Below are 18573 nucleotides of genomic sequence, written 5' to 3'. Positions count from 1 at the left end.
CCCCAATATGTAAAACAGACCTCCATGGTACTGGAGTTTCATACCTAGGTGGGTTTGTACAGACGTTCTGTGACAGTAGATGACAGCTACTGTGTCTTCTTCATGCTGCATGAAAAAAATATGGTATCTTTAAATATGAAAGTTAATCAGGTCTTGTTTTACTCCAAGTGGCTGTTCATGCAAGCTAATTAAAATAATTCAGATAACTGAAAAAGGTTTTAATTGACTTAGGATTGCAGTACAGAAAAAATTTCTTTGTGGAAAGACTTTCTGGGGTTAAGCCAGCATCTAGCATGCAGGAGAGTTGAATTCAGCTGTTACTGTGTTATGGAGTCACTCCATAACTTTGAGAAATGCCTTCACCTTTCTGCAAAATGTCAGTTTTAATGGTCCGTTCTCACACTTTTTTTGTGCATTAAAGCAAAATAGGTTCTTGCACTCAGAGGGTTCCTGTAGGTTTAGGAATCCATCCTTGAGGCTGAGATTCTGGGCTTTGTAAGATGACCTTTGGGGCTTGTTCCCAAGGACCTGGTCCTACCTGAGTTCTTCCTCCCACCTCTCCATGCCTGCCGCTTCTTTGTGCCAGCACTGGTGTCCATGCAGCCACATGTTCATGTGATGAGGAGAATGACTCAAACACAAATGTAGGTAGGCGGGTAGGTAGGTAGATGGATTTACAGATCATTTTCTAGGCACATCATTTCCTTAACTAAGCTCACTGGAAAGCATTATAGTAATAGAGGGAAGGGGAGGCAGAGCTTGGCTGGGGTTGGACCCATTTGGAGAGCAGGTGGAATCACACCTTTGGCAGTATCTGCCATGGAGATTGACTTGAAGCAATTACAGGACTGCAAAACTGAGTTATGACTTGCTAGGGAGATACCTGGGCTTGTAGGGAGTTCGGGGTAGAGGCCATCTCTCCCCTGGTGAATGACCTTATTCTCACACATCAGGGCTTCCTTTCAGCACTTGATCATCTGCAGTCAGGGTTATTTGGTTTGGTTTTTCCTTCCACAAGATAATTTCCTGCATGATGTTTTCTTTCATGAGCTGCTTAAGTGTGTTTGTCACTTAACTTCCTCTGCCTTGGACAGAGGATTCTAGGTAACATGTTGATTTTAAAGTTCACACACCTACATTTATGTTCCCCCTAACATGAACTTTATGCTGCTTTATCTAATTTTCGTATTTATGTAGTACACAAGTCTCAACTTCCTTTGGTGTAAAGCAGGAAACCAGAAAGGGGAGGATGAAGCTCCGCATTTTCTGACACACGCACATGCGAAAAAAAGAGAGTCTGTGTGTTTGAAGTGCCTCCTTTCTCCAAAATATTTGCATGCCTTCAAAAGTGGTTGCTGAGTGTATCTGTAGCCTTCATGGCAGGTGCAGTCAGGTGATGGTAAAGCATGGCTTCATTAAGAAGAACTGGCAATTCAGAATAAGTCCAGGGAATTATGTCCCAAAAAAGATAAAGTCTGTTGCAAAGTAACTTGCTGCTGTTAGACCAAGTCTGTGTCCTGCTCAGGTCAGTGATTTAGCTGTAGCAGATGTAATCTCTCTCACAGATATAACCAGTTTCCATGTATAAAGAAGAAGTAATTTCATGTTTCATGTGCCATTACCAATGACGTGTTGCTCTGAAATTGTGTCAGAATTAAGATGTTACCCAAAGTATTGTCTGAACTTGAGTTCTTTGAGAATCTTTCCCGGGATTCGTCTTTTTCTTAACCTTTTGCAGTATAAGTGAATGGTTTTGTAATAGCTTTCTCTTATATCTGATTTTCAGGAGGCACGATCAATCAAGAAGTTACCTACCTTGATTCACTCTGGATTAGTGGCTGTTTATGGCACAGTTGTTTTGAATCAGATAGTTCTCTTCTTGGGAACAGATGATGGACAGTTACTGAAGGTAAGCTGAGTGTGGCGGTTCTTCCGTTCTCTATCAGCTGCTGCTGTGTTCAAGTGGGTAAATGTTTCCTGGTTTAGGCACTGTGTTATAAACAGACATAATCCCCTGAATCTCTGTTTGTTTTTTGTTTGTTTGTGAAGTAACTGCTGTATTGTTACTTGGAGAGCAAGATAACTTTCAAAAGCAGTTAGGTACCCTGCTTAAAATTCGTGGAAGCATTTCATGAAATTGCTGATGCCTACAGTATCAATTTATGGGCTGTGGAGTTCTCAGTTACTCTATCTTTTGTTTTCTTCCTTGCTTTGATTTTCTAGTAGAAATGTTAAATATTGTTAGATTTTGGAAGCATATTTATTTGTTTGTAAGCCTATCTGTGTGATGTGAATAGCTGTCTGTTAGAGAGAAAAGTCAAGATTCATTTTGCCTTGGCTTCTGAACATTTGACCTATGCTAGCTTAAATCAATCACCTGGAAGTGAAAGTAATCTTATCTCATTATCAAACTTTTCAACCATCCAGTCAAATGTCTTTTATGCTTTAATTTTTTTCTGGGTTTTGCAAGAATGTGCATTTCCTGTCTACACTGCAAAGGATTACTCTCATTTTTTGTTTTTATTAAGCAGGTAGTTGGAGAGGAATATAGTAGAGAGCTTGCAAAGCTTTTCCCATTTTATTTCACTGTGCTTTTGATAATGAAAAATTAAGTTGAAGTCTTCCATGTCTCCTTAGCACAGTGGAGACCATGAACATATCGCACTTGTTTGGTCATGTTTATGGAAAACCTTATATCAATGTTGTTGTGCTTATTAACTTGCAAAATAAAGTTTCTGTGGTCTCTGGTTCTCTTGAATTCTATGCGAAGGGTGGTGGAAAACTGTAGAGTTGGGCGAGGTAAGAAAAAGAAATACCACCTCAAATATATACTCACAGAAACTTCTGTCCTGAAGACAGTTGTCAGTAACTTGCATACATTCCTTTTTACATTATGGGTGACTGGATGTTGGGTTTTTTCCTGAAGGCTAATACTTTCTTCTCCATTCATAAGACTACTTAACACATTATGACTTTGGGTTGTAGGTGTCTCTTCCATGTTCAGTTTCTGCATCAATCAGGAGTATACTTGGTGGGCAGGATGTTGCATACACTAAACCAGTGCCAGATTCAGTGTAAAATGTGTCTGGTGTGGATTCTGTTGAAATTCCATTCTAGTGGTCTTTTCCTTCATCTTTCTGCCCTGTGAGAGCCAGTGCAGTAGGTGAATTGAATCAGGGCACAGAAGATCGTCTCAGAAGCTCTGATGTAGCTGAAATTAGGCTTTTGTTTAAAATTCTGACTGATCAATGAAAGGACTTGTAAATAATTTAATTTCATGTGTTTTAGGCTATTCTTAGTGATGATATGGAATCTAATTGCCCAGAGGTTTTATACGAAATTAAGGAAGAAACCTCCATTTTCCCCAAGCTTCGACTTGATCCAATAGATAATAACTACATCTATCTGTCCTCTGCCAATAAGGTAAGCACAATATTAAATAAAAGAATAAATTCAAGTAAACTACTGTTTTAAGGATTTCTGCCACTTTATAAGTGAAGCCTCAGTTTCGGTCAGAGTTAGACGCTGAATATCCAAAGTGGTTGCAGTTACCAACTTTACCTCTAATACCTGGTTGTGTTGTCTAAGTGTGGGCTGGACTTCAGAGCTCAGAAGAGCTTCCACTGTCATGGTGCTGCCCGCTGTTGCTATGATCCAGCAACACCCTTAATCCCATGCTTATTTTATGTCATTCTGTCAAGAGAGTCTTCATTTCTTTTTTTCCTGGAGGCATCATGCAGAATCAAGCTTGGAGGTAGCAAACAAAACCTGTAGACTCTTTGGAGATGGAGTTTCTCTGAATTAGCAATCCAGGCATTGGTAGGCCAGTGTTTGCTAGTCAATTATGGAGTTTCTAATGTGGAGAAATGTCTTAATTTGAGAGATGGAGTTTGAAGTCTTAATTCTGCTGAAATCAAGGATAAAATTTTCATCATCTTAACTTAGGTGTAGACTTAAACCAAACCAAACCAAACCAAAAACACAGTCAGAAGTGATTAATGTGTATGCATAGTGAGGCCAAGGAGTTCAGCAATCCCTGGGAGCTCCTGCATGTGAGCAAATGCATCACAGCTGCGGGTCAAGCAGAGTGCGGCTCCCAGGAGCCGGTGCAGTTGTTGCAGCACTTACTGCAGCAGGGATACTGAGCATCTCCTTTGTCTTGCCAGCAGCAGGGAAGATGGCAGTGAAAACATAAGGGCTTGCTGTCCATCTTAGCTGGGCAGGATTTCACCCTGCACTTGATTACCTTCATTTACAATAAAATCGCTTTTCCAGCAGTGAACATAGCATTTTAGCCTGCCATCTGAGAGAGTGGGTAAGGTGGTAGCAGAACTCCTCACTGATATAAACCCTCTGTTGCAAATGCAGAACGAATCAAAATGTCAGTCAAAAGTATATGCAGATATTGAAAGAAAAGACTTGAATTTTCTTTAGCTTTGGTAAAAGAGCAAGTTGTTATAGAGGAAGAGCAGCCTTTAGGAATAAATGCCTCTCTCTGATCATCTCTTGGAGCTTAAATAAGGCTTCTGCTCTGTCTTTTTTAACTTGCTAGTAGTCAATGATTTGGTTGGTATCTGAACTGATTATCTCATACACCTTCAGATAAGCTGTATTTTACAAGATATGGCTGGAAAAAAACAGTAAATATAGTTTTGCGGGAAGCCCTGTATCCTTGTTTCTCTTCACAAAATATAAGAACTACTAAAAAAATAGTTTTAATTAGGAATATTATAATATTATACTGATATTATTAATTAACATTGTTATGAATAACATTATTTGTATTTGTATTCAGTATGTGTAATCAGCTTTCTCTTTTTCTTTTTCCTTTCCTTTTCTGAAAATGGCTGGCTAGGATATTCAAGCTGAATGTACAAGTATAGCTACATACAATATAGCCACAATTATCTACATTTACTTATTGAAATGGCATTTTCATGCATGCTAAGTAGTTGCATGTGTTTGTTCTAGTGTGCACATGCAGTAACCTGACATGGTGATGCAAACACAGATGCATTTTGTTTTGCGCATGCATTTTTGAATGCACCTTCATCAATCATTTAAAAATCTCAGTTCTGATGAGAGGAAAACAGCGTTCTGCTATGCAGAGCGTTATTTGTAAAATATACCTCCTTTCCGTTGTTATCTGTAATTCACTATGCTAATCAGTCTTTCTTGCATTAATCTGTCCATGCTGGCCTTTGAGTAGTAGAACCAAATTGTCATTGTCAGAGGCGTTTCATCATCTGATGGCAAAATACAGCGTGTGTAAAATAGGCTGCATATTTCTATCCAAAGGTCTTCTGGCAGAGGGGAGTCTGTAAGGAAACTTTACCGGAGGGATCGTGCTTGGTTGCTGTCAGATTTGTAATGGTAACCCTCAGTTTCCCTATTCATTGGATCCTGTTTCAATTCAGCATATTATTGCATTCTTTGGTTTTAGGTGAGAAGAATACCAGTTGCAAATTGCAGTAGATACGTTTCCGAGCAAGAATGCTTATCTGCAAAGGATCCCTACTGTGGGTGGTGTTCTTTGAATCGAAGGTATTTTTTTGTATTTTACACTGTCATATAAAAGCAATGCTTTATTAGTCAGTGTACATTTTGATTGGCTTGGGGCTATTCAGCATCAAGATTGTATCTACTGAATTTTTATGGAATCAGTCATAGCCATAAATGTGAGTCATGTGAATGGGTGGTCTCCACCTTTTAAAGACCGTGTTAACCCTCAGATCTTTGAGATCTACCCATACAATGCATGTTGGGCTAAGAAGAATAAATTATTTTGGTTTTAGAAAAGATGTTTTTGCATTCCAGACTGATTGAGAGATAAAACTGTATACTCGTGCTTGAAGCATCTTAATAGCTGGGAGCATCTTGCATGTGAGAATGGGGAAAAAGTGCTCATTTGTCTTCAGTATTCATAATTCCTTGCTTTGGAACCACGGCCCTTGGTTTAGGCCAGAGGATAATTTCTAAACACTTCATCTTCACATTTGAGTCATTAGTTTTACTGCTTTCTGTGAAGCAGGTTTGAAAGCTATTTGAACATCTTTGGTCTGGACTGGAGAAATTCCTGGTTCATCAGGCCTAGTCTTGGCAATTGGAAGCAACCACATCATGTAAATGTACTCATAAACTAATCAAGGACCATCCTAAATTTAGACAGGCTTTTTGTCCTCCCTGCACTGCTTGTGTGGCTATCTGAGAGTCTAATTTTTCTGCTGGTTAAAATCTGTCTGCTCATTTTCATTCTGCTCATGTGTGTCGTGGATAGGTTATACTCATTTATTCTGATGCTCAGATCGCCTTGGCTTAAATAGGTTTTCCCCTCTCCCTCACACTTATTTCCTCAATGTTTTTGTGAAAGCAGTCTCTTTTTTTTGCTTTCATTTTGGTGTGTTAAAACAGCTAACTTCACTAAGATCCTCTCACATAACTCCACTGCAGTAGCCCTTCAGCAAAGTTTATGCATTCTTTTAAAATAAGGATGGCCAGTACTGTCACAGTATTCCAGAAGATATTTCAGCTGTGCGTTGCTCAATGGTGTTCAATCAGTCTGTCCAGGAAGCACCTTACTTAGTGTGTCCTGGGATCACAAACGTCTTTTTCATGACAGCATCACATTGATGGGCCACAATCATCCGTGATCAAATAGTGCCCCCAGGTCCTTCTCTTTCTTTGTTTTCTTTCCAACTGATTAGTTTCCAGTCTGTAACACATATGGATTGTGAGATTTTTATTGCTCTAGGTACATATTCTTGTACTTTATGCTTTGAAATGTCATCCCATTTCAAGGTTATCCAAGTTTTTCCTGTGTGATATTCTCATGTTCCTCTGTATGGTAATGTTCCCAACTTTGTATCATCAGCAGATGTCGACAGTGTAAACCCTCTTTTATGCCAGTTCATCAGTGATTAAAACATTAAACAAAAGTAGTTATAAGATTGATTTTTGAGGAATTCCACTAGTAGCTTTCTTTTAGAAGGCTATAGTACTACACATTTTGGTTTGTTTCAATGTGAACATGATTTTGCTGAAGACTTGCTACTTTGTGTTTGCAAAGGTAGTTACTAGAAGAGTGTAGGTGTTTATTCTGTAATGTGTTTTCTTCAAACTCTCTTCTGCTACCTTGTTAGAAACTGTATATGTTACAGTGCTAACCTTTTCAGGCTTTTAGTTACCTTATAAAGAGTTTGCGAATAACAGTTATTAGTCAGTAAATCCCCTGTTTATGAGGGGAATCACCAAAAGTTTCCATCAGGTTGAAACAGAAATAATTTATTCTTTTGGAGAAAAAATGAATTACTATAATATGAGTCCCATTCAACACCCACTTAAGTTTTCACTGTTAAGCACTTAGCATCATCAAATATTTGGTTTTGTGAAGAGAGAGCTCTGAGTGAAGCTTTAGAAAAAGAGGACGTTTTTTAGCCAGTATTTTAATCAAGGTCCATACATGTCCACTAAAGCAATATATTCCATAATAATTTTGGGATCAATGATGTGTTTTATACTCTTACTGGGAAATATATTAATTATGCATCAATTTTTTTTTTTAAATAGAACTTACCTGCAGTGCTTCATTTTAAAGACAGTGTGAACTCGAATCCAGTGTTTTGATGAAAAAAATCTGCACATCTTATTGCAAATGAAAACAAAATGAAATTAAATGTTTCCATGGTTCCTATTGCTCCTTCTTCTTCCACAGGGACAAATATATAAATTCTTTTCACTTACAATCATTCAAAATAATTAGTCATAGCATACTGTGATTTCTCTTAATGGTTGTAGATTTTTTATAGATTAATCAGATTTAGGTGAAGTATGCTGAAATTATTGCAATACAAGGCACCGATGTTTTACATGTGTTTTCCATATGCAAATAACACAATATGTCTTAGTTCTCTGACATGACCAGCCTTAATTTTTAATTTGGTCAGTATGTGTGACATCTGTGGACTTCATTCAGGGGCTGATATCTTCAAAAAGGAAGCCAAAACTTTCTCTGAAACTATGTTCTCATTCCATGAGGGAATCAGTATGCTTTAGCAAGGCAGTGAGGGCAAACTCAGTAGGATCTGTAGTTAGTACAAGATCAGTGAAGCAGAGGCTTAAGTAAATACAAAGGAACCAGTATGCATAGGTATTGTGTTATCATAATGAAATAAGGGAACTCAATTCCAATTGTGAAGAGGAATCTTTAGTAGTATAAAGAACTAGCTTGCTGTGAAAGATCAAAAAAAATCTTGACTCTGCTTTTGTCTGTACACATATCTATGCATATCTGGAATCGAATCCTACGGTTTCATACCTTATGCCTTCATACTTGTATAGGGTCCAATCCAGTCTGCCTTTCCAAGAACGTCAGACCTAGTGGTTGTCTGAGTCTGTGTGTTAGTTTTCAGAACGATGTGGTTCACAAATAATATTTATCTGTTATATTCATTCCAGTATGCTTGCAAACAATATAAATTTTCTAAAAATAAGGATATAACAAAATAAGTCTAAGAAGGCAAAAAACTTTGTCCCAGGGCAGTTTTAAATATTCAGCTTTATAAACAATTTTGTTTTCTAATATTTTAATATTAATGTCAATGAAATGCAGACACTTATTTAGTGCCAAGTATTGCAAGAGTGTTGCCTTACATCTTCAATAGTACCATACTCAGCCTGTCAGAAACCATAGGACGTCTCTCGTACCTCATTGCTTGTGAGAGTTACCTACCCGTACATATCCGACCATCTGGTTTATGCACATCTGTTGATGACAGATCCCATCCTCTGTGGTTCTAAAACTGTGGTGTTAATGGACCTTCATGATCTTTGTAAGGTGAAGAAAGAGATAAATGAGGCTGAAATTTGTCCTCATTCAGACAGCTTGAAATATGTCAGGCATAGTCCCAATTTCTTATAGGAGAGTTATGATCTGAATGTATTCAGTTGCAAAGCCGCATCAGGTTCTTGTGCAGCAGGAACTCAGTTTCCTGAGTTAGACCACAAAGGAAGTGACCTTGTGCTTAACTGCATTCCAGTTGCCAACGTCTTGATCTACAGAGAAGATGGCTTTATGATTTCTATGGTTTGTGGGGTTGTTTCCAGCATTTTGGAAAGTGGTGGATATTTTTTCTTGAAAGTCATTCTTGTGTTATTGCTTCTGGAGAGAAAACACATTGTTTGTGAAATACATGGTTTGCAAGTTATGTACTCTTTTTAGTTTTTAGCGAAGGAATAGTTCATTAAGGCACATGTCACTGATCACATGATTGAAGCTGTACAGGCTTCTACATTTGCTAGGGAAGTAGTATTATTAAAACAATAGTAAATGTTACATTTATTTATAAATCTTCAATATATGCAGTTAGCATTTACTTGTCTTTAATTGCTAGATATAGGAAATTACTCAGTTGATCTATGGATTGTTCATTAACTGTTCACAGCAGACAGTGCTTTAACGATTCACCTTTCAAACTCAGTGATTGTCCATCTAATTTGTATACCCATGTTATCTTTTTCTTATCGCATATTCTTAGTACATGTAATCTTTGTAGTAGTTGTATATCCCAGTATTTTCTCATTCTTCCTTAATTTCCTGTTGTGTAGTTTCTGTTTCCTACAGTTTGGCATCTAACATTTTTATGTACTTTGTGCCATCCTACTTCTGAAATGGATTTTATTATTGAAGACAGAGAAATTTATTGTGAACTACCTTTTCAAACCTGGTGTTCTTAACCAAGTGCACTGACATAAAAGGGAAAGATTACCATTCACATCAGGGGATGACAAAGGAGATGAGGAAGGAGGATGCATGTCATCAACAGCACACATTCATAGCATAGGTCTACATCTGAGCTTCATCCCCATCTCCTCTTATGGTCTTTGGACAGAAGGAACACCTTCTGTAGTGTCATTTATTTAATTTTTGTGTGAATGTCTAAAATAGGTTAGGTGAATTGCACCCTGAAAGAGCATATTTCTCCCCACTGAGTGTAGAGGGAACTGGGGAGTCAGATCTAGAGCTGTATAATAAGCAATCAAAAGTTGGGGGTGATGAATTCTGTCCCGGGCTACCAAGTCCCTTGTTACCGGCCCAGCGTCTAGTATTTGCTTGAGTCCCATTGACTTAATCAGGACCCTAGAGCATATGTCAGTGCATTTAAGTGTAATTATTTGATAAGCGGAAAATTTTACTGATTGTTTTCCTGAAGCTCTTTGCAGTTGTAACCATATTCCTGTAAAAAATTAATAGTGTTCTTGTAAAAAATCAATAACATTAAATAAGTTGAAGTACAGCGTCTGAAGTCAAAGACACTGTAAGGAGGCTAGTATAATTTTATGTATACTTTTAGGTGCACGTTAAAAGAAAATTGTACACGTTCAAACAGCATAAAGGGTTGGTATAACATTTCACATGCACCTGATAAAGATCTGAAAATCCTGCTAAGTTTCCCTGCCAAAAATCAGGTATGTACACTCAGTGTTATGTGTTTGTTTAATGTGACTTAAAATGTGCGATTTTGTTGCTTGTTGCAGTTCCCCTTCTTTTGTCACCATCTTTCATATATTAGTCCCTCTTAATCTCAACAATTGGCAAATGTATTGGAAATCCCAGTATGGAGAATGTGTCAATGAGACAGGTGTCTCTTCCTCTCCTATAAAATGTATCCTGAAGCTGTACTTCATGACGTAGAGTCAAAAACTCACTATGCTGACAAAGGCAACGTTTCCATTATATCACTTTATCAGCTATTTTAATATTTCCAGTGACTATATATCAAGTGCATTATGTAACTTCTGAGCTTTGTAACGAGTTACAAAACATTAATTGAGACACATATGCTAACACAAATGTGTCTTTAAGTGTTTGATATTAGTATTTACTCGGTATCTCTTCACAGCACACACAGCCTTGAGTATTTGATTATCAAGTATTGTGACTGGCCACTTAATCTGCATGCTATTGCTTCTGGTTTCCTGATTGAATGCACTAATGTGATCATATTTGTAAAGCGCTCTCAGCCAGAAACAAAGGCTAATTCATTACAAGACAAATTCTGTTTCATAATTAAGTGCACTTTGGGGTATGGATGCAAAGGTTGTCTCTCTGTGAGGATTTGTACATTCTTGATCAAATATTTTTAAGGGAGTATAACACTGTAATAGCAAAATTCTTGTTTTAAAATCCAAAATTATTCCAGATTTCTCCCCTTGCATACCTTGCAGATCCATTTAATTTCTGGAAGTAAGCAATGCTGTTCCTTTCAGGACTCTCTGTGTTGCTTCTTCAGCTGGGAGAGGCCCGCTCCTTTGAGAGGCTAGTTAGTGAATTGTCACCTTAAAATTTTCATTTTGTACATTTCGTAGTTTGTAGTTTTCTGTAAAGACAAGGTGATGACTTAACAAGTATTAAAAGAAGTTTGTTGTATTCTCATTTTTTATTGTTTTATAGGTTGCTGTGGCTGCAAGCATAAGCAAAATCCTTATTTCCTGTGTGATAAAAATTGTAAAACCTGTTGAAATATTTTATGAAAATGTAGTGCTGAAAAACTCATCCTGTTTCTGCAATATAACCACTCCAGTGATAACTGATAATGGTATGTTTTGCTATTACATGTGTTTAATGCTTATTCGCTGTCTTTTGTTACTGAGAACTGAGCATAAATACAGGCTTAATGAGTGTGAGAGCAGGCAATGCTTTTTATTAAATGTCATTGAAAAAGATATATTCCTGTTTTGTCAAGTGATTTGAGTATACTCACAGTATTCTTGGTAATTAAAGATTTCTTAATGTAGAATCCTTTCTAGAATAATAAAACATGTTAACCTATGGTTACAAGCAGCTGCTTCAGTTCAGCCTATAGCAGTGCAGTCTTTTGGCATTAGGAGTATATTTACATGATGCCATTAATCGCTGTCTAAGGAAATGTAAGATAGCTGCAATGACAAATCAAGCTGGCTGGAGCTATGGAAGCAGTGTTAGTCCAGTGCTCTGCCTTGACAAATTAACCCATCTTAATGCTTCTCTTATCTGCAAACAATTTGTTTTTGCAAGAAATTGTACTAGCATAAATAAGAGGAAATCTGACTATGGATGTCTGCACAATAAATAATCTTAACATTCAGTTAACTGTTTCAACCTAACTTAGACACTCGTGAGAAAGTGATTGCCCCATGTAGAGGATTAGCAGAAAAATACATGGTTCAGGGTCAGTTTGGCTGGTACATCTTTTTGACTTGATTTCATTCATATTTCTGAATTATTAGCTGAGTCATTTTGCAATAATTCTTATACTGCTTTGTTCACCAGTGGTTCTCAGAATTAGAGGCACGAGACATTTGTATTGGACGCATGATGCATGTGATCTTATGGGCAACTGCAGGTTTTAGAATGAGGTTTTAAATTAGATGTCTAGACTCTTAAGCTATTCTCTAGGCTTTGGTCTCAAAGATTACATGATAATCCTTCACAGTAGAGCCTTATTTGACTAATAGGAGGAAAATGTCCCCTTTGCATTGCTTCAAGGGTCTGTATAGAAGCACAAAGCTTTTTTAATACAGGTTGACCTTGTACCTTTTTAAAGTTACTTATGTTGGAATATGTTATGTTAGAGTTTTAATCTAAACTGAGGGACAAAGATAGCAAGCTCAAGGATATCATGTGCTCTTAAGTGACTTGAAGAGGAAACAGAGAATTCAGATAAATGCCTGCCTTTATCTTTTCCTAGATAATATAACCCAAAAGACATGTAATACTCTGCATGAATCTGGTTCTCTTATAATACCTTTGTGTAGAAAGAGGAATGAAATGTTAACCAGAACTTACAATGACCTGTTGTTCTGAAGAGCTCAGTGCTGTAAAGAGCTCTCTCTCTCAGGGACCCTTGCCTGTGAAGGAGATTCCTTGGAATATTGGGATCTCAGGAGCTCATCCTATGGCCTTTGTGTGGGAAAAGCTCCTCTGGCATCATATAAATGGTGTATGTCGAGTTCCTGTCCAGTATTCAGTTGGGAATTGAGAAGAAAATACTTTGTCACTAGCTAGAAGCTGTCCTTAGTAAACACTATTAGTGGATTTTTAAGAAGGATAAATGCATTAGAGAAAAAAATGTCCTTCATTGACCCAGTCCCAAAAGCTATGTTTTCTTATAATTGTGGAGGTCATTGTTTTGGTTCTCTGTCTTCTCAGACTAAGGCTAAGACTCTTACTCCATTAGCAGGCTTTCAGAGTATAGCGTTACGGAAGCTAGCTCGCCTTGCCTGTGCTTTGTGCCAAAGATGAGCCCTTTGACAGTGTTAACCAGAAGTCTGTGAGCTTAGCTGGGGTCTGCCAGTATTGCTGCCATTCACATGCTCCTACAAGCTGAGATGTATTAGTCGATAATGCAAGTGTGGAAGTTACATTGACTGTCTATGGTACCTCATGTAAAGTGACCTTGGTCTCACAAGAAGATGCACTTGCAAAACTCCTTCAAGTATAATTTCTGGAAAAAACATTTTGAAAATACCTGCTACTCAGTGTAGTTTGGTGCATTTTGAAAGCCCCAGACATACAGAAAAGAATAGATTCTGTTAATTTCAACAGAGACAAAATCAGGAAACCATGTTTGACAGTGTTGTTTTAAAAGTATTTATAAAAACTTAGAAGACAAGCTCTGGCAGAAGCAGATAAATTCCTTGCTTTTACTTACTTGGGCTTGAGACCCTTCTCATATGACCTTGAGAAATGATTTAGGCAATTTTGTGCCCAGCATGTCAGATTTCTGCAGAGATGTAGATTTCTGGAGATGCAAATAGGTGCTTGGTGAAGGATTTCAGAATGTCTGTGTGTGCTCATCCACATCTTCAAGCATTGAAATACTTTTAAAAATCAGACTCTTTGCTATCCGTTTAGTACGGTATTGAAGTATGTGACCAGTCCCAAAGGCTGTTTCTAACAAGCAGTGCAGGTGACATTTGCAGTAAGCACCCAAGTGCCATGCTGACGTGTGGAGCAGGAGATGCTTCTGATTTAACAATGTAGATGTATCCAAAGCTGGTTTTCATCTGAACAAGCCAGCCTGTGACAAAGACAAAGCTTTCTCTACCTTTGCAAGGTAGGTATACTTTAAATCTGTGTGACTCTTATGGATTAAAAAAGCTATCTGCTTCTTAGCATAGAGAAGCCAGAGAAGTGTGCACACATGGGTTTCATTTGATCTCAGACAGTCATTCATTTCGCAGACATACACATCTGCAGGCAGACAGATGAAAGGAACTATGGCTTAAGTGGTATATATCTAACTCTGCTTTTCGATGTGGTATTCTGCTCATGGGAGAAGATACTCTTTCATTCCACAGCTGCCAGTGAATTGTCAGTATAGTAATTGCTAGCTGAAATAATGGCAAATTGACTCATGCAATCATAAAAGATTTAAATAGGATGAAAATTGCTACTGCATAGATTACAAAAGAAAACTCTGAAACCAAGTCTCTGAGACAGAAAGAGAGACAAGTACAGTATGTTGGGGTCTCTCGCTTTAGAACAGCCTATTGTGTCAGAAGGCTTGAATTCAGGGTCTGGCTGTGCCACAGTATACTGCTGTGTGCTCTTCTAGAGATTATTTTATATCCCTGCTCCATGGTAGTATTTCCTTATCTGTATCCTGACAATAACATTACTTTTGTATGTCATGCAGTGGTGGCATCAAGATTAATTAATGAGGGTGTATAAAGTCTTGGAATAACTCATCTGAAAGGTGCTATAGAAGGGCAAAATCTAGTTATCAGTCAAAATGTAAGTGAATGTGTGTATGAGAGAAGGTGCATACCATGTAGAGAACAGCTGAAGGCACATGAGCCTTCAACTCAATTGGGTTTTTTTCAGTTATTTCTTGTAATATCCAGGACATGTCTAACACTCAACATTTTTCCAGATTGTCTAGTTCTTGAAGCATCGCTGTCCTCAAGCTCTTGGAATATCACACAAACATTTCAGTTGAAAAAGTAAGAGCCTTGTTCCTATTGAAGTTTATTGAAGGGTTTATGTGTGTGTGTGGCAAGGGGGGCTGAAGTATGATTTTTTTTTTTTTTATTAAGGAAATACGTTTCACTAAAGATAGTCAAATCCTTTTTCTTGGCCCATTTCCTCCTTCTCTTTTTTAATTGTAGTTATAAAGCTACTTCTTCTGATAACGCTTTTATTTAACAGGACCCTGGCAGCTAGCTGTAGGAGAGTCATTACAATGACTGAATTTATGACAAGTGCCTGAAGAGATAATAAAGGATGTCACAATGACATTAAGATCCTTTTTGTCCTTGTGTAAAAGGCGGGCCCTGGACTTAGGATAAGACCTAGATCAGAGAAGTCAAGACATTCTGTAAAAGTCACTTCGTGAAGCCTTTTTTTTAATTGAGTCAGATGTAATTTAAATGTGGCCCATGGGTGACATGAATACAATTAAACCTGAAAGTAACATCTAATCTGCTGATAGGAATAATGAATACCTATTGTTCTATACACACTGTTTTTCAGAGCCACACTCTTTGTTGAGAGCTTGCAGTAGAAAGCTTTTGGGCCCGGTACATGGCATAACCCTTTATGATATGTGGTTGTTAAAACTTAGAAAGATCTGGCCAACATATGCTGTAGGTAACCATGGTGTTCCCGTTCAGAATGGTCCCCCCCTTAGAAAGAGGCTAATTTATAGGCATCTGGGATGAAACTGGACTCCTGCTTTTTAGGAAGTGGCACATCACTTCCCTGTTCCTAGAGCAACACAGGGAAGGAGCTGTCTTTCTCTAAATCAGAGCATTTCTCAGCACGCATGGAGAGGGCCTGTGCTGCTCGTGGCTCTCTATGCTGATAGATGCATTGCATAGCAAGATAGGGACAAACTAGTCTCCAACAGGCATATTTTTTGGTAAGGGAAGGCAGTAGCAAACTAGCAATACTTGCTAGCACTACACACACACAGAACAGAAGTTCAGGCAAGCTGTGAAAGAATCAGTGATGGTTTTCTGACCTTTTCTGATTAAAAACTACTATCTAGCAACTTATGTGCGGGAGAAAACCACAGCAAAATGAAACCCAAAGTGTTCCATCTGCTTCATGCTTTTTGGAAATTTATGACTCTCAGCACCTCAGCACAGATTGTATTTCATGCTAAATTTGTCCTCAGAATAAGCAGAACAGAACAATAGACTTGGAGGGTAAACGCAGGTTATGTGTTTTACACATTTCATTACATGTTTGCCAGGTTGTTCTCTTGGGTTTTTGCTTTTTTCTGTCACTTGAAATTTCACATTCATGGCTGAATGTAGATTGAGTCCCTATGTCTTACAAGAACTCTGTTTTCTGTGTTGCCAGCTGCTCACGGTGTATACACAAGGGTGAGTGTGTCAGCTGTAAATGGACGCGTGTCTCTCCTGCCACCACCTGCCAGGTGAAGTTTGTTGGGGAGGGCTGGAATCCCCCGTGATGCCTTCTCCTTGTTTTTTTTTACATCTGAACAGCAGTCTGTCCATTCCTTGTCCTGACGTGGAGAAATGCTGATTTTTTTCAGGATAGTTGTAATGCAGCTGCTTCCAAGGGGATCACCACTGCGCAGGAAACAGAGGTTAGTTAGCATTTTATTGTTTGGGTTCTGTGAGTTGGGGGAGAAATTTTTGTAAAATGAGAGGACTTTGAAGGAAGAATACAAATATGGATGGGGAAGCAGTCAGTTGGTTACATAGAAAGGCAATGCAGAACTTGGATTGGTACTATTTTTTCTTAGTGCTTTGTTGGTACTAAAAGGTACCAACAAAGATTTGTGTTTCAGATCCAGGCATTGAGACAGTGAACACTGCAATAGTCATGTGCCTACCTCTAGATGCGGATTTTACAATATTGCTTTAAGTGCCAAAGCCCCTGTATGCTGCTGTATTTAGGCACTCCACAGGAGCCAATGTGCTGAGGGCTGGAACATGTAAGCTGACCAACAACAACAACAAAAAAAACGGAGGAGAACATCTTGGACTTGATCCCTTACCTAGACTTAAATGCATGTTTGAGTTCTGATGTCACAGACAACTCTGTGAAACTAGGTTTCAGAATCTCAGATCTCTTCCTCATTTTATGCAGCCACAGCTTCTCCTAAAACATAGCTGCCAGGGGAGCAGAAGGAGGGGGAGGATGTGCCACCCAGTTTCTGTATAACAAACAAGTGGCTAGAGGATGCATGCAGGAACTGAATTCGCTGGGTGTTAGTAAATCCTTGGTTCACTGTTCCAGAAAAATTTTCCTTGCTTCCAGGCTATAGACAAAACTGGAGATGGAGCTACTCTCCATCCATCCTGCTCAAGCTGGATGACTGGAAAGGAAGGAGTGTCGCTGGTGCCAAAGTACATTCTGAATCTGGTTGTTGAGTTCTCTGTTGAAATCAGACAGACTGTGTGTTAGCGTACAGTGTGTACAATTTGCATCGTAGGCCAGCTCTTTAACCTCAAGGTTATCCCTTCATTCTTTATGGTGCCAAAATGGTTTTATTTTTTCATACAACTGAGCGATCTTGTCATCAGTGGTTGCTTATGACATGCAGGTGTTAGGAAAGAAATGAGTAGTGAAGAGAAATTTGACTGATGAGTAAGTACATAGAGATTTGCTGCCTACACTTTTTTGGTTTCTGCTTTTCTGTGGGTGATTGCACAGTTGGTATAAATAGCAACTGTTCTTATCTCTAAATGTTTCATTAGAACTACCCGAACTTTTACCTGTGAAGACAGGAATTACCTCTTAAATTCAGCTGTTCAGCTGAGGTTTCTTAAACAAAATCACAAAATCCATTTTGTTTTTCACAGAGATTAGTGGGTTTGTAATACTTGTGCTTCTGAGCATTAATATTCTGCATTTGGTCTGCATATAAAGCATTACGGCTGTTGAAAGAACAGAGGAAATTCTTCTTTGCTCTGCTTCCAAGTGCATTAATTTGACATTGGTAAATAGTGGGAATTGCCTGGGAGATGGCTTTCTTCCACATGCCTTATCTTGGAAAGACAGTGATGGACAAGGCAGTGAAAGCACTAGAGGCAGTCCAAAGGCAGATGTTTATTTAGAAATGATTGATCCATTCAGAGGGCTTAAAATTATGAAATCTTGCTCTCCTTTGCCTGTTTATGCTTTAAGAGGAACTTATTGGAGGGCTGAGAAAGAGGATTTGTGTTTTCCCGCAACTCCAGCTGAGCATTCAGATTAATACACTTTTTTTTCAGTGGCAGCCCCAGCCCTCCTCCTGACTCCAGCTGCTGGTTTCCGTGCAGGCACCTTCCCCCTCCCTGCACCAGAGCAGCATTTGGAGTGGTTGCACGCACATGCTTGGCTGTGGAACTGATTTGGCTGGAAATAACCGTTTTCTTTCGTCAGGTTGTTTTTCATCTGAGCCAGTTCCCCGATCCAGTTCTTTCCTTTGACCTCGGGGCCCCGTGCTAGCACTGCAGGAGGGGCTGTGCCAGAGTGGGGACGAGCTCCCCTGGGGTAGCAGAGGCTGAGCTCCTCGGGGTGACAGAGGCTGCTTAAACTGGGCTGCTGCCAGATATCTCGCTGGGACCTGCAGCCAT

General features: G+C 38.7%; 1 protein-coding gene across 1 annotated transcript in view; it reads left to right on the top strand.

Annotated features, from left to right (window-relative positions):
• The window catches only part of PLXNC1 (plexin C1), a gene marked incomplete at its 5' end in the record, with an annotated part of 68596 nt that overhangs the window by 9903 nt on the left and 40120 nt on the right, over positions 1 to 18573 (top strand). Inside the window, 7 exons of the mRNA XM_010085638.1 lie at positions 1787 to 1909; positions 3289 to 3423; positions 5444 to 5544; positions 10350 to 10464; positions 11450 to 11594; positions 16346 to 16368; positions 16542 to 16595. Coding sequence (XP_010083940.1) covers positions 1787 to 1909; positions 3289 to 3423; positions 5444 to 5544; positions 10350 to 10464; positions 11450 to 11594; positions 16346 to 16368; positions 16542 to 16595 — 696 coding nt within the window. The remainder of the gene's footprint in view (positions 1 to 1786; positions 1910 to 3288; positions 3424 to 5443; positions 5545 to 10349; positions 10465 to 11449; positions 11595 to 16345; positions 16369 to 16541; positions 16596 to 18573) is intronic.

The sequence above is a fragment of the Pterocles gutturalis genome, unplaced genomic scaffold (genome assembly GCF_000699245.1).
Source record: "Pterocles gutturalis isolate BGI_N339 unplaced genomic scaffold, ASM69924v1 scaffold16090, whole genome shotgun sequence".
In the NCBI taxonomy this organism is placed as follows: domain Eukaryota; kingdom Metazoa; phylum Chordata; class Aves; order Pterocliformes; family Pteroclidae; genus Pterocles; species Pterocles gutturalis.
Note: the sequence above shows the minus strand (reverse complement) of the source record. Positions and strands in the feature narration are given on the sequence as shown.